General features: G+C 27.4%; 1 protein-coding gene across 4 annotated transcripts; it reads right to left on the bottom strand.

The window, feature by feature from the left end:
- Positions 1 to 1,859: 1,859 nt before the first annotated feature.
- LOC127259698 (short integuments 2, mitochondrial) lies at positions 1,860 to 7,448 on the bottom strand. 4 transcript variants are annotated; one of them, XM_051287242.1, is made up of 10 exons: positions 7,346 to 7,448; positions 6,571 to 6,755; positions 5,802 to 6,045; positions 5,566 to 5,670; positions 4,862 to 4,939; positions 4,416 to 4,557; positions 4,251 to 4,324; positions 3,880 to 3,976; positions 3,413 to 3,636; positions 1,860 to 2,219 (listed from the first exon to the last, which is right to left on the bottom strand). In XM_051287242.1, exons 3-10 carry the CDS (start codon positions 5,970 to 5,972, stop codon positions 1,968 to 1,970), a joined length of 1,143 nt encoding a protein of 380 aa, XP_051143199.1. In that variant the 5' UTR covers positions 5,973 to 6,045; positions 6,571 to 6,755; positions 7,346 to 7,448; the 3' UTR covers positions 1,860 to 1,967. The 4 variants fall into 4 exon arrangements, with proteins under 4 accessions (XP_051143199.1, XP_051143190.1, XP_051143209.1 ...); XM_051287233.1 differs by having other exon boundaries at positions 6,571 to 6,752; XM_051287252.1 differs by having other exon boundaries at positions 4,416 to 4,533; positions 6,571 to 6,752.
- Between the last annotated feature and the right edge of the window lie 8,299 nt (positions 7,449 to 15,747).

Below are 15,747 nucleotides of genomic sequence, written 5' to 3'. Positions count from 1 at the left end.
TTAAATTATTTTTTTATTATTTGATTATAAAAAAATAATAATAAGTATTTTTTAAATTCAATAAATAAAAATTATGTTTATTCAAAATATAAATAAAAAATATATAATATTATTTGATTAAATATAATAAATAAAATAAAAAAATTAATATTGATTATTAAAAAAATTAAAAATAAAATAAATAAAATAAAAATATAATTTTAAGATAATCTTAATGTTATATACATACGTACACGTAGGTACACACATTGATTCATAGATATAGTGTAGACCGAGACGTGGATGTTTTTGATTTGTATGAAAAATCTATATATACCAATGGAATCGTAGAAATGAAACACACCAAAAAATTCACAAATCATTTCCCAATTTCTACTTTCCTCTCCCTCTGCATTTATTACTTATACATACAATACATACATAATATGTATTATATAATATAATAACACACATACATATGTATATATATATTTGTATGCATATATATATACACACGCCCGTACACACTCACGCCTACCTTTAATATATATTATCATTTATATAACTTTGGTTCTTACTTATTATATTTTTGGTTAAATGGAAGTCAAACAAAATGATGCAAATATGTGCTATATTGAAACATGAAAAATATTTATCTCATTTAAAAAGGGAAAAGATGAATGTCAAAAATTGTGATACAGTATGCACTGTTGGCCACTAAAGCTCGAAGAAATTTACTGAGCTTTCATGACATTCGGAAAAATGGTTATCACATTGAAACTGATGGTGAATTTTTATTAATCACCAATATCATTGATAAAAAAAGATAATAATAATTGAGAGATTACCCTCACTCTCTACTGGTTTATATTATCCCAGATTAGGTGTTGTTGAAATACACCTCACGGTAGATCAAAAGACTACTGATTTTCAAATATGACATAATAGCTTTGGGCAGAATTCGCATGACCATTCATTAAAAAGGTCAAAACGTATTAAACTCAAATGAGTTAACTTGTGTTGCCTGCACTCAGGAAAAATTAATAACCAGGCCATCGCCAACTAAAATAGGTATTGAATCACCTACATTTTTTAAAAGAATACACGGGGATATATGTGGACCAATAGACCCACTGTGTGGGCCATTTAAATATTTTATGGTGCTTATTGATGCATCTACGAGATGGTCTCATGTCTGTATATTATCTACTCGTAATATGACATTTGCGAGATTGCTTGCCCAAATTATTAAATTGCGGGCACAATTCCCCGATAATTCAATTAAGACTATATGTATTGATAATGCTGGTGAATATACATTGAATGCATTTGATGATTATTGCATGTCGATTAGAATTAATGTAGAACACCCAATTACTTGTTAAAAGATTGCAAGACCATTACTAATAAGGTCTATGTTGCCCGTTTCAGCTTGGGAGCATGCAATCTTACGTGCAGGAACACTTATAAGAATGAGGCTGACAAACTATCATAGCTATTCCCCTATGCAATTAGTATTTAGTCATGAACCAAATATATCTCATCTACGTATTTTTTTGATGTGCTGTTTATGCTCCTGTTCCACCCCCAAACATGCAAAAATGGGTTCTCAACGTAGATTGGACATTTATGTCGGATATGAATCGCCGTCAATTATAAAATATCTTGAACCAATTACGGGTGATTTATTCACTGCAAGATTTGCAGATTGTCATTTTGATAAATCATATTTTCCGACATTAGAGAGAGACAGAAATGAACCGAGAAGGGATATTAATTGGAAAATCCCATCGAAATGAAAACCCAAGAGAGGATACCAAAAATTTCTAGCAGGCTTTGTCCAATTTTGGTATATATATTAATTTTGTATGTTAAGTCGATTATTTCCGATAAAAACGTATTCATTTTCTACATAAAATATCATATTCAACAACTATTTCTCCTAAAAAACAATAAAAAACCGAAATCTACGAAACAAAGAAACGAATTCATAGAGCATCTGCAGGTTCAGGGACATCATCAAGAGTGAAAGGGCCAAGCTTACCTGTTCGAAACAATGTCAAGAATTTCTTCGACACCATTGTCCGAGCCTCGGATTCTTTGTGGGGTATCTTCATCGCCTTCTGCAGGGCTTCGAACTGCTGCTCGATTAGGTTCCCCAACTCTCCCTCGTCCTCCAAGCTCCCCTCGAATTTGGCAAGGGGGCTGTGAATGGCCCCTCGAACGTTACTCACAATATCCTACAAATTTGGAGTTCATCGAGATCATAGACATATGTATACTTCACAAAGGCTGTTTGTGTATTTTCAATTAAAATATATTGAATCAAACTTCTATCTTTTATTTCTTTTTAATATTATACTAAAAATCAATTTTACATTCCGTCAAATAACTATATGAATTTAAAATTTTACTATTCAAAAAACTCTAAACCTAACCCCAAAACCCATAAACAAACACATCGTTGACAAATGAATAAATTTTGCAAAATTGAAATATGACCATTTTTTTCCTTTACATCCTTAAGAGTTAGGGTTTGATCCCCATTGGGCACAATAGTGCAAAACAATACTTTCCTTGTCCCAACTCAAAGTACATTTTTTATTATTTTTGTTTGTCTTATTCAAAAGTATCAATTTTCTATTTTAGTAAAAGTAAATACACTAATACTAAAATATCATAACTTTTATTTAAATTGTAAATATATATGCACATATACAATTATTTAATACATAAAGTAAAATGACAAAAATGTCAAAACTTTTTACAAATTTTCACTAATAAATAAAAGATTACTATTTTTTATTCTACTACGAAACCTAGAGAATGCATTCGAATAGGATGGAAGAGTATATAAAAAATAATAATAAAACAACAACAAATATATGCCCATTTTTTGTGCCCTATGCAATTTATAGTTAATAGAAAACTTAATATCAAATACTTATTTTTTTCATTTACAATAAATTCAAATCCAGAATACAAGTAAACACGACCTATAGAAGCTTTCCATTAAAAATCATTTTGGTCTCTAAAATGGAAAAAAATAATTATTTTTTTTTTCACAAAACATTATATTAAATAACAACTCTTTTAATATTGTCAGAATTTTTCAAGACTACCAGATTTCCAAAACTTCTATCTAAACAGAGTCTAACATTTGAGTGCACAAATACATGCCGCATGATTTAGTTATGCATGAAAACTATACATCGGAAATGTTATCAATTGCCAAAAAAAACTAGAAAAGACCAATCAAACCATATTATGTATCACATAGACGACGACAAGAACTATCAAGATACTTCTATTTTTAATTTAAGAGTAAAAGAGCTGAAAAAAGTCATTTACTCGGTAAAAACAGCTATAGATTTTAAAAATTTACCATATGAAAGAAAAATTCCGAAAACATCTATAATATTGCTGCAGTTACCTCAATGTAGTAAACGTCGGACTTATTGAGAGAAGGTTTCTTCCTCTTCGGCAATAAATCTTTAAGATCATAGCTGGGTCGGTTGTCATCAAGATTGAGACTACCACCTTCAGCTTCCTTATTGTTGTGCGGCTTCCAACGGAGAGGAGTGCCTCGGACATTCAGAACAGCTAGCAAGTACTGGACAATCCGTTCCTCGCCAACTACAGAATCCTTTACCGAGCCTGCATAAAATCCCCTAAAACTTCATCGGACGACCAAAGCAGAAATGGACAAAATCGAGAAATGCATCCACACATACTGTAAATTCAATGTAGATTAAAAATATGTATATATAGATTAAGTCAGTAATTAATTGAAGATAAGACATTAAGAACCGTGCTTTAAGTAATTGCATCTTTGTATAAAATTATTGGTCGAAAATACTTTCAGAAATTGAAGTAAGCAGGGATAAATTGCTTTAGAACCTGCGGCAGCTAGCTTTAAACCCGTTTCTATGTCTGGAATACTCGGAACCAACACCCCTGGCGTATCCAGTACGTATATGCTAGGTCGATGTGCAATCTGCAATATAAAGGGAACAGAAATTTCCAAAAATTAACAATAAAGATATCAGATTAATGAAAAAATAGTTAGAGGCAAGATGCATTTTCATTTTTAGATTGAGGGCTAATGGAACAATAATGTCGGAAGGTTAATATCAGATCAATGAAGAAATGTTGAAAGCGCGTTAAAAAAAAGGAAGTGGTATACATTTAGATTGTTCAAAACTTCAAGAAATGCATATGTCTTGTTGTAACAACGATCCTGAATATCAATAATAACGTAAAAGCTCTACCTTGAATCCGGCGATATCTTGAGTAACTCCAGGTAGAGGCCCAACTGTGGCTCGCTTCTTCTTCTGCTCCTGCACTAAGATGGAACTGAGATTATCATTTACAGCTTAGAGGCAACTGTCGATAAATTCAATTCCAAGGAAATGTTAGTAAAAAGCACAAAATACCTGGAAAGCGCAACGATGCTACTTGATGGATGGAATTGATTAAAGCAGACTTGCCCACGTTGGGAACACCGACAATCATGACAAGGAGTGTTGGCTCCCTAGATATGACCTCCTTCAACTTGTATTCCACAAGATCGAGAAGCTTTGACATCAATACTCACAAGTCAAATTTTAGTTTTAAAAAGAAAAATTTAAAATTCCGAGCTCTTAGTAAAGCAATGTGATCAGAAATTGTAGACAGAGAAACATTGCACCACAGATGGTTTGATTTTACAGAAGGAGATGATTCACTTCATAGTAATGACCATTGGAGATGATTCACTTCATAGTAATGACCATTGAAACTACGGTCTCATTGTACCAATGTTGCTATCCAATATATAAAAAGATCGGAAATAAAATGTGCCAACAACACCAATTTTCACAAGCATGAAACACTAACAAACCTTTTGAACAGAGCTTTTGTGGTGTGCATTAATCAGAAGACAGTCTTGTTTGGAAGAATCAAAATAGTGGACCCATTTCTGTGCGACATTGAATGAAAATACATGTCATTCTCAGTTCAAGAACAGCATGGAGAAGTAGGTCATTAAAAGTACTGATCTTCCGGAGCTACCACAAATTTAAATATATATATATACAATTCATCCGTCCCACCAGTGTTGTTCCACTTACCACTTACATTTTAGAGTTGTTCCACCTGAATAGCTCATTTCTATTTATAGTCTATATCGTCCCCATGTAACTACCAATTTACCCTCACTTTTACCTCTATTTAACAAAATATCATCCCAAAAAAAACTTTACGACTCTATAAACCAAAGGATATTTTAGATTTTTTCCATCTTATACAAACTCATTACCAATATAATACTATTTTTCATTAATTTAAGAAAATACAGGTGGGACAGAATGAGTATATGTTAACTGAAATCTAGTAGCACCTGGTGATGTCCGAAAATTAGAATATGAGGAAGATCATTTACATAATAAACATTGTATTCAGAACAATCAAATTCGTAAATTTTGAAAACTCCACAGAAAAGAAAAACTTGAACAGAAACGAAAAGAAAAGTTACTAACATCAGTTTCAAAGAAACAAAACAAAAACAGGTATATAAATGACCCCAAAACAAAGGTAAAGCATTACATTCATGATGTTTTGGTTTGCCAAATCTTTCTTATTAAGAGCAATAACTCGTCGCTTTCCCGCCAGCATAGGCTGCAACTCATCATTTGCAGAGGACAATGGTATCTATACAATTCAAACAAAATAACCAATAACAAACACACACAATCACTATCAGAAATTCCTTAATGTAATCAGATCAAAAATCATGACAAAAGATACATAAAAACAACTAATTAATATCCCAAACAACTTACACGAGCGTCGCGAACTTCAATTACAAGGTCAGAGAGCTTTAGGCGGTCTCGGATTGCACGAGTAGCAGCTGCCATGTGACCAGGGAACCAGTTTATGTTGCCGCCTCCCTTGATGAACCCCAATTCACCTAGCAACGATGCTTTCTTCAACATCCGCTTCATCGCCACCATTTCTACTATTTGAAGCTCGCGAAATCCAAACTAAAGTGGGGAGATTGTAGGGGATTTTTTTAAAATAAATTTCCTACATCAACAAAGACTTTTATAAGGCATTTTGTAGTTAGTTTCTATTTTCGAACGATTCAATCTATGGTGTATTCCATTTTCTCTTCAAAAAACACTACATCCAACCCTTATTTTCATTCAAAACATCACATTTGACACCCATATTCTCCTAAAAAAATTCGAAACCCAAAACAAAACACGACAAGAAAACATAATTAAACAAATAAGAGTTGTCAGCTTCTCAAAGCCCCTTCAAGTTTTTTCCAATAAGATTGAATTCTTAAGGGTGTGTTTGTTGGGATTTTCTTAAGATTCTCTACTATCCACTATGTTTTTCTCCCAAAAATATTAAATCAAATATCTATTTTTTAATTTTTTATATTACACTAAAAATCAATTATAAAATATCACATCAAAAGGTAATACATATGTATATCATATCAAAAAAACTATTCATACGCAAAATCTTAAACCCAAACCCAAAATTCAAACCCCTATATAAACACAAACTTCTCTTACGAGTCTAGCCAAAAAAATCCCTTACCCCTTCCTTGCACAAACTTCCCCTCTTCAGTCACTTCTTCTTCACCCTTTGGCACCTCTTCTACCTCTTCAACCTAAATCTCTTTACTTCTTACACAATTCATCCCAAAAGTTTATAATTCTAAATTGTTGTTGCAGCTCATCGTCTACTTTTTATCGATTTGGTAGTCCCTAGCTCTCCACCTGCTACAATTCAACCTCAGAATATAAACTGTATTTCATTCAAAAAGTACATTACACTGCTTAAGATTATATTGATCAAATCAAATGTATTAGAAGTATAATTAAGCTTAGATTCTTTTCAACTAGAAAAATGCATAAATTTTACTGACAAGTGTACAATAGTAACAAATCACAACCGTATCACTAAAATCTTGATACGATTTCACAAAAACCAGCTTCAAATCCAAAACTAAAGTCATGACTCCTACTGCGTTCGCTTCAGGAATCATGAAGAAACATATAAAATAAAATAAATTTCAGTCAAGTTTTGCACGAGCCATGTTCTCCATTAAAATAATAATTTCAAAATAATGTGGATGATTTCAGTGAACACTAGAACTGATCCAACTCACAATTGAAATGGCAAGAACGAACGAGAAATTCAATAATTACAACAGATTAATTTGTGGCTACAATGAAGAATATTAACTCTAACGCCATGAACCAAGCTTAAGCCCCAAAAAGATCTTCCACTACAAAATTAGTGACACTTCAGCCAAATATTTCTAAAACAACAATAGCAACGACACGATTTTACTTTGCAAGTACAATACCTATTCGATTGGGTTTGATTGAAGCAGGCAGACCGGAGAGCGAGTGAGCACGCGGCGGCGGAGGCGGAGCCGGCGGGAAACTGGGGGGCGGTGGGAGTCAGGAGAAAATAAAATTAATAATAATAAAAATAAATAAATAAAATAAGCGCTTCTAATTATCTGAAATTGGGCTGGGCTTAACGACAAGCCCAATTGCTTCTCACATAAATTATTAAAAAATTGTTAAAATTATAGTATCATACAAACCAAAAATACATGTAAAGAAAGAAAAAGGCAAAATTACTTGTAATATGTTGTTTAAAAAGTTTGTACTATTTTTTATTGTAATTTAAAATTTGTATAGATTTTTGAAATATTGTATAAATTTTTTTTAAGGGATTCTGTATAATATCTTAGAAATTAATAATCTCAATTTCTAAGAGATGTTATATAATATTTTTAAAAAATATTAAAAATAATACTACATCCGTTCGGTTTTAAAGATCTCATTTACTTTTTTTTTCATGTTAATTTTTTAATATTAATTATTATATATAAACGTAGTACAAATTAAGAAAAATGATAAAAACACTTAGTGTCTTATAATACTATTATAATGATATTTTTGCAAAAAATTATTCAAATATAAAAATATTTTTTAATATTAAGTACATTGACGCAAAATGTAAATGAGATCCTTAAAGCCGAAGGGAATACTATGTAATTTATAAACCAAGGAAAATATAGTGTTGATTTTTCAAATAATGTATTATAAACAATTTTGCCTAAAAAAAGGACAAACAAAATGAGACCAAAAGAATATACTCTCACCGTCTCACATTGCATGTTCGGGTGATAATTAAGAATGTATTAATGAAAAATAATTATCCTATAATATAAATAATTATAAATTAAGATTCTGTAATTATTTCAAAAAAAAAATTTGACATGAGATGTGGGACGAACAGAAACGAAAATATGGACATGTTAAATGGAACGGAATGAGATTATAATATATTCATAAGGAATCACGGTTTTGTTTGCTTTGTGAAAATTCCTATACATATTTCTCAAAAAATTAATATATTACATATTCTTATTATTTTTATACAGAGTATCATTTATATAATTTCCTATATCTCATATAAAAAAAAAAAAAAATCAAACTAAAATACAAAATAAACAAACCCCAGTAATTTACAATAATTTACTTTCTTCAAAAAAATAATAAAAAATCAAACTATATAGTAACTTTTATTTAATATTATAATTAAATTTATTTTTAAATTTATTTCAAAAAAAATATTTATTTATTTATTTTTTCTTTTTTTTTTTTTTTTTATTTCAATTACATTATCCTCTCAACATACTAAAGTATAAAAAGATACCAAACAAATATGTAAAGACAAAATTGGAAAGTAAAAGGGTACCACCAGTTTTTTATAGTACTATTTTAACTTTATATTTTTCTAAAAAAATATATTTTTTTCTTATAAAATATCTCATCAGACGTTACTTTAATATCAAATTCAAATTAATTTTTTTTCTAAACCAATCAAAAGAAATACAGGTACAGGTATATCCAACAAAATAAATACGAAAGGTAAAATTAGTAAATAACAATGTCTCAAAATTTGTTAAATAATTATGGTAAAATTGTTTATAACTCCCACGTAGTTTTGAAATTCAACGTAAAATCTCTCTTTACTTTAAAAATTGCATGGTACCCCCTTATACAGTTATACTTTAAAAAACGTTGCCCACCACCACGAAACTTTCCTCGTGTGATAAGAAAATGATTTCCTATCTATATATTTTGCATGGCAGGGGGTTTTATGCAATATTTTTGAAAGTATAAGTGAGCGTCATGCAATTTTTTAAAGTAAAATGGGGATTTATGCTGAGTTTCGAAACCACAAAGTGGTTTCATGCAACATTTTTTAAAGTATAAAGGGGCGTCATGCAATTTTTAAAATAGAAAGGAAATTTACGCTGAGTTTCGAAACCACAAGGGAGTTATGGGCAATTTTGCCAATAATTATTTTAAATTTCATCATTTTTTTTTTCAAAGTTTGAAACGATGCAACTCGAATTACGTAATAGTGAGATCCCTTCAATTAGAGCTGACAATTGATTCATTCGTGTCAAGTTGAATACTTTAAACGGGTTAAATAACTCAATTCTAACTCAACTCTTTCATTATCGTATCGGGTTCGTGTTGACCCGTATATATAATTAAGTCGAAATTGTTAATTGAAATTCAATTATTTTTTGTCATGTTGTCGTATTATGTTAGTTTTTGTTGATTTGTAACATGTACAATGAATTATGTTGAATTATTTAAAATTGAACTTAGTTTAAATTAATACGTGGACTAATTATTAAATTATAATTATTTTAAGTATATAATAAATATATTAATTAAATATTAATATATTATAATCGGATTGTCGGATCAGTTTGAGTTGAGAGTCTCAACACTAACCAAACACGTTTATTATTGTATCGAGTTCGTGTCAATCCGTATACATAATCGTGTTGAAATATTTGACCTAAACCAAATTATTTCATATCGAATTTGTATCGGATTGTTATGCCGTGTCGATTTTTGTCAGCTCTACCTTCAACCGTAGCTGCAAATGAATGCAAAGATTATCTTTGTTGTCAACAACCGTGGTGATGGTTGTCTCAGACAATAGCCTCAACAATTCAAGCATCTTTTGATCGCGCACATATAATGTCATACTCAATTCGTTCCACATATAATGTCATACTTTTTATTTTCGTTCGTCTCACATATTATATTATTTTTTTTTTGAAAAATATTATACATTTTAATTATATTTTAAATTTTATAATTCATACTCCATATTTTAAATTTGGATAAACTGTTTTTTAGTCCCGTAAGTGGACTCATTTATCATTTTAGTCCCGTAAGTGGAGCACGTCGAAAACTAATCCCATAAGTGAAAAATTTTCGCTATTTTAGTCTTCCGGCGCCGGAGATGCCCGCGTGGCTCGCCGGAGGTGACGTATCCGCCAGGTGTCGCTGACCTGGCGAACACGTGGATTTTTTTTTTTTTTTTTCATTTTTTAAAATTTTTTTAAAACTTATTTTTAATTTATTTTAAATTTTATTTGTATTTTTTTATTTTTTTATTTGGTACAATTAAAAAAAATTATAAAAATTATAAAAAAATGAAAAAAATAAAATAAATCCACGTGTCCGCTAAGTATCGCTGACCTGGCGGGACACCTGGCGGACACGTCACCTCCGGTGAGCCACGTGGGCGTCTCCGGCGCCAGAGGACTAAAATAGCAAAAAATTTTCACTTATGAGACTAATTTGCGACAGACTTCACTTAGAGGACTAAAATGATAAGGGTCAGTAACGGACTAAAAAAACTGTTTACCCTTTAAATTTTTATTAGACTAATTAATTATCTTTTAACATTAATCTGTAATTATTTGTATTGTATTGTAATTAATTTTACTAATACATTCATAATTATTTATTAATCATATCTTTTATAAATTCTCATATCTACGGTAACACTGACATAACACTTGGGACAGAGGGAGTAATATATTTACAAATTTTGATATATCGCAACAAGAAATACTTAAAATTTATAAATACATGCTTGAAATTAAATTTTTTTATTTAAAATTTGGTTTAAATAATATTTTAGTATGATATGTGACAAGAAAAATTAATGCTATCTTTGTTGGTAAACAAAGTTCATTTACATCATCTTGCGTCATTGTAAGTAATAATGAAATATTCTTATATTTGTATAATTTATTATGCAAATTTTACTTATTTATATTATAAAATACTAATAAAAGTGTTATTATATTTTTACTCTTTGGTTTGCAATATATTTTAATATAGTAATTAATATTCAAAATTAAATATAATTCTTATCACTGGAAGTAGTATATAGTATTTTTTTAGAGTTGTACAAGTTAAATAATAATAATTTTTATTTAAAATTAAAATAAAATAAATCCTATATTCGTAAATTACTCTTTAAATATAGGTTGCGAATTCGGTCAAATAAGCGTGTGCTAATTTATTCTAATCAACATATATCATATGAATGACCAATATATATTTATACATAGTACAATATATATTATAAATATATCGAGTATATATGATTTGACCGAATGAACAACTGATTCATGACCTTAAAAACATTATTTAAATCTTATACTGAAAATAAATTTAGGGTGTGTTTGATTGAGGTTTTGAATTTTGAATTGAAATTTGAATAATAAAAATTTTGAATTTGAATAGTTGTATGATGTGATATAAATAAGTGTTGATGTGATATTTTAGATGTAAAATTAATTTTTAGTATAATATAAAAAATAAAAAAATAAGTATTTGATTTGATATTTTTGAGAAAAAAAAAAGAGATAAATAGTATATTTAAAATCCAATCACCAAACAAACACACCCTTACATTTTTTATTTTTATAAAAATCTAATAATAACAAAATAACGATGAACCATCGTGTGTGTGACCATAAGTTAAAGAGACGTGGATCACCTCATTGCCTTTCTTTTTTATTTTTGTTTGTTTCCTCCCAACTGCACAGGCACGTGTTTTTTTTCAATTCATACAATTCAGATTTTTTTAATACAAATGTAGGGATGTGTGTCTTGTACTAAATCCGTCCAAAACAAGGTGTAATATTTATTTTTGGCATAAATTTTTAGGTGGGTAGTATAAGAGCATCCGCAATGGGCGCATAATTATTTAAGAAAAAGATAAAAAAAAAAATAAGAGAACCGTGCTTGCAGAGATGCTGAGAAGATGAGATTCTAGAGTCATGTTTATTTTTAAATTTTGTAGTATTTTTACAATTCATAATATTGAATAAGTTATATTTAAATTTTTTAGTATTTTTATAATTTATAATATTTTGTATTCTACAAAATGATATCAATATTGAATATATTTTATCAATTTAAAATTTAAAATATATAAATACAAGTATTATATAATTCTATTGAACAAATCAATATTAGTAAATTTAATTTAATTTATTAAATAAAATATAATTATAAATTTTAAAGCAATTAAAACTAAATTTAATTAAATGAATAGTTAATACTACAAATTAAAATTATAATTAAAAAATAATATATACATATATATAATATGAAATAAAAATTTATTAAAATATTAGGATGAGTATCTTGGTTGTGAATATAAAATAGAAGAGAATATCTCCGATGACGTGGCAGAGAGAGAAAGTGACGTAGATAGGAAAAAGTATTTGAGATACCAAAAAACGAGTATCTCCATTGCGGATGGTCTAAGTAAGATAATTTAGAAATTAGGTGATGTGATGGAGAGATAAATATATATTTTATTTTTTTTATTTGGATGATGCGACGGGATAAAGTGTGGGGTAGGAATTAAGTATAATTAATTATTTCTTATTTTGAAAATGTTGCATGATGTTTGAGATATACCAAAAAAGAAATATTGTAGGGTGTTTGAGACAAATGGAGTAATTATTTAATAGGGCCATAAATATGTATTGATGTAATGTTTTGAATATAAATTATTATTTATGTTTCTATTAATTTGTCTACTTTAGCTACGACACATAGTTTTAGGTATGATGTAATTAATAAATATATTAGTAAAAATAATTATGATATAATTAAAGTAATTGTATATTAAGATTAAAATAATTAAATAGTTTAATTAAAATAATAAATTATAGATTATGAAATTTAATATATATGATTAAAATGTATATATATATATTTCCGGAAAAAGGAAAGAGTGAATTTATGTGGGATGGACGGAATATGGAAATAGTGGACAAATAAAGTGGAATGGATAGATTATATTTTAGCGTAATAAAATAAAAAAATAGGTATTTCATTTAATATTTTTGGAGAAAAAATAAAATTAAAATAGTAAAATGAGATGTAAAATTTCACAAGTAAAAATAGGCTTTGTACATTGGGTGTGTTATTTTAACTTTTTCTCCCATAAGTTTTTTTTAAAAATATTAATATATATATTCATTTTTTTATATTCTTTACACAAAATTTTATACTTTACATAAAAAAATACCTTTAAAATTATCTAATAAAACAAACTCATTATTTGCATTTTCAGATGAATGTATTTTTTATATTATATATGAAAAATTATGTTAATAATATTAAAAAAAACAATAATTTAAATAATAAAAAAAATAATAAGGGGGTGTTTGACAAATAGCTTTTTGAAGAACTTTTAGCTAATTGAACAGCTTTTAGCTGTTTGACCAGTCAAAAAGTTAATTTAGGTGTTTGGTAAATTAGCTTTTTGGAATAGCTTTTTGGACCCAAAAAACTAATTTATGAAAAGCTAACTTACCCAGCGTTTTGAAATAGATTTTTCTGTAGATTTTTTTTTTATTCCTTATATGCCCTTAAAAATTTATTATATATTTTACACAAATAAATATATTTTGATTATTTATTAATTATATTAGAATATTTTATTATATTATAGTTTTACTTTTATAAATTTAAAATAATTAATTTTTATATAAAAATTATTTTAATTGTAAAACATATAAATTTATTAAAATCAACATAAAATAAAAAATATAAATATATATAAATATTAATAATTTATTTTTTTATTAAAATTACATTATATAAATTTTATACTAAAAATAAATTAAATTTATTGAAAATTATAAATATAATGAACTAATCGATAACTAACATAATAAATATATATACGAAAAATTTATTATTTTATATTTTACATCATTTTCAATAAAAAAAACTATTTATATATTTTAATAAAAATATATTATTTTCTAAATCTAACTGTAATAAAAATAAATATTTTTATAACACTTTTAAAATTTTCAATAACTAATAACAAAAAATTTTGAACATTCTAAACTCAAAAGAACATAATTGAATATATTAGAAACAAGAACAAAATAGAAATGTCCTCAATTGTCATTTTACGTATAAACAGCTAATATCAAACAGTTATTTTACCAAACATTTTAATACAAACAACTAATCGAATCAGCTAGTCAAACCAGCTAATTGAATCAGCTAACAACTATCAGCTAATTGAATCAGCTAACAGCTAACCTCTATCAGCTAATTGTCAAACACGCCATAATTCTTTTTCGCCTCCCTTCCGTTCTATTAAAATCTCTCTCATCCGACACATTTGAACCAAACAGACATGTATTTTTAATTATCCATAAATATTATTAAAAAAATGTAATATATATATATATATATATGAACAATGTATATAAATAAATATGTACTCTACACGTTAAAAAAATCATCAATTCAATCTATACTCCCATCCTCCGTTCCAATACAATAGTCATGTTTACCATTTTTGTCTATTCCAAAACAATAGTCATATTTCCAATAATTATATCACCATAAAACTACCTTTTTTTTTTTTTTTTTTTTCATTACACAATTGCCATTACTTTTTACACTAATACACTCACAAGGACAAAAAAATCTTTTATCCATATTTTCTACCAACTATCAATATAATATCAATATTTTTTAAATCATATCCAATCTAATTAAGACTATAATTTTAAAACGGAGTAAATATTATTTTTTATATTATAAATATATACTTTTTTTAATTAAATATACTCATTTGACTTTTGCACAAAAATTTGAATATATTAATATTTTATAAATATATAGTGTAGTAAAATTATTTTACTACTGAAGTGGAATTAAAAGAATAAAATAAATGATACTTTCATATTTAATTAGGAGGTACCTTTTTTTAAAAAAAAAAAACAAAAAAAAAAAAAAGAAAAGAAAAGAAAAGAAAAAAGGATATCTTTGATTTGAACATACAGAAATAACAAAACGAATGCCTTTTACACAAAAGAAGAAAATATAAAAATCACTTTAATCCAAAAACAACAAAAAAACACAAAGCTTGAAATTCATTTTACTCTTCAATAACTCTCCATCACATATGTGAAAAGGGCTAAAGATATTTTAGATTGATAGATTTTAAAAGGTTTCCACTGTTTATTAATTTTTTCTATAAAAATATATCAAATTAAAAATTTATTTTTTATTTTTTGTTATGTTATACTAAAAATTAATTTTACATTCAAAATATTACATCAACATCCATTTATATCACATTATACCTTTATTCAAATTCAAAATTTTTACTATTAAAATTACATTATTACTCTGTTCAAATTCAAAAATTTTACTATTCAAATCTCAATTCAAAATCCAAACCGTCGAAGAAACATATATCAAAACTCTCTATATATACTCTCACCTTACTAGGAATATATACTCCTACTTCTATAGCATCTATAGATAAAGACATCCAAAAAAAACTTTGTAACTCTCGAGAGAAAATCTTACA

Source organism: Andrographis paniculata, unplaced genomic scaffold, assembly GCF_009805555.1.
Source record: "Andrographis paniculata isolate CXL003 unplaced genomic scaffold, ASM980555v1 Contig14END, whole genome shotgun sequence".
NCBI lineage: Eukaryota > Viridiplantae > Streptophyta > Magnoliopsida > Lamiales > Acanthaceae > Andrographis > Andrographis paniculata.
Note: the sequence above shows the minus strand (reverse complement) of the source record. Positions and strands in the feature narration are given on the sequence as shown.

Excerpts from the sequence above, each read along its gene's own strand:
- LOC127259698 (XM_051287242.1), bottom strand. The coding sequence starts at position 5,972 with ATGGTGGCGATGAAGCGGATGTTGAAGAAAGCATCGTTGCTAGGTGAA. Across the intron at positions 5,671-5,801 it reads TTGAAGTTCGCGACGCTCGT|ATACCATTGTCCTCTGCAAA; the intron begins GTAAGTTGTTTG and ends TGAATTGTATAG. Across the intron at positions 4,325-4,415 it reads AGCATCGTTGCGCTTTCCAG|TGCAGGAGCAGAAGAAGAAG; the intron begins GTATTTTGTGCT and ends GTTCCATCTTAG.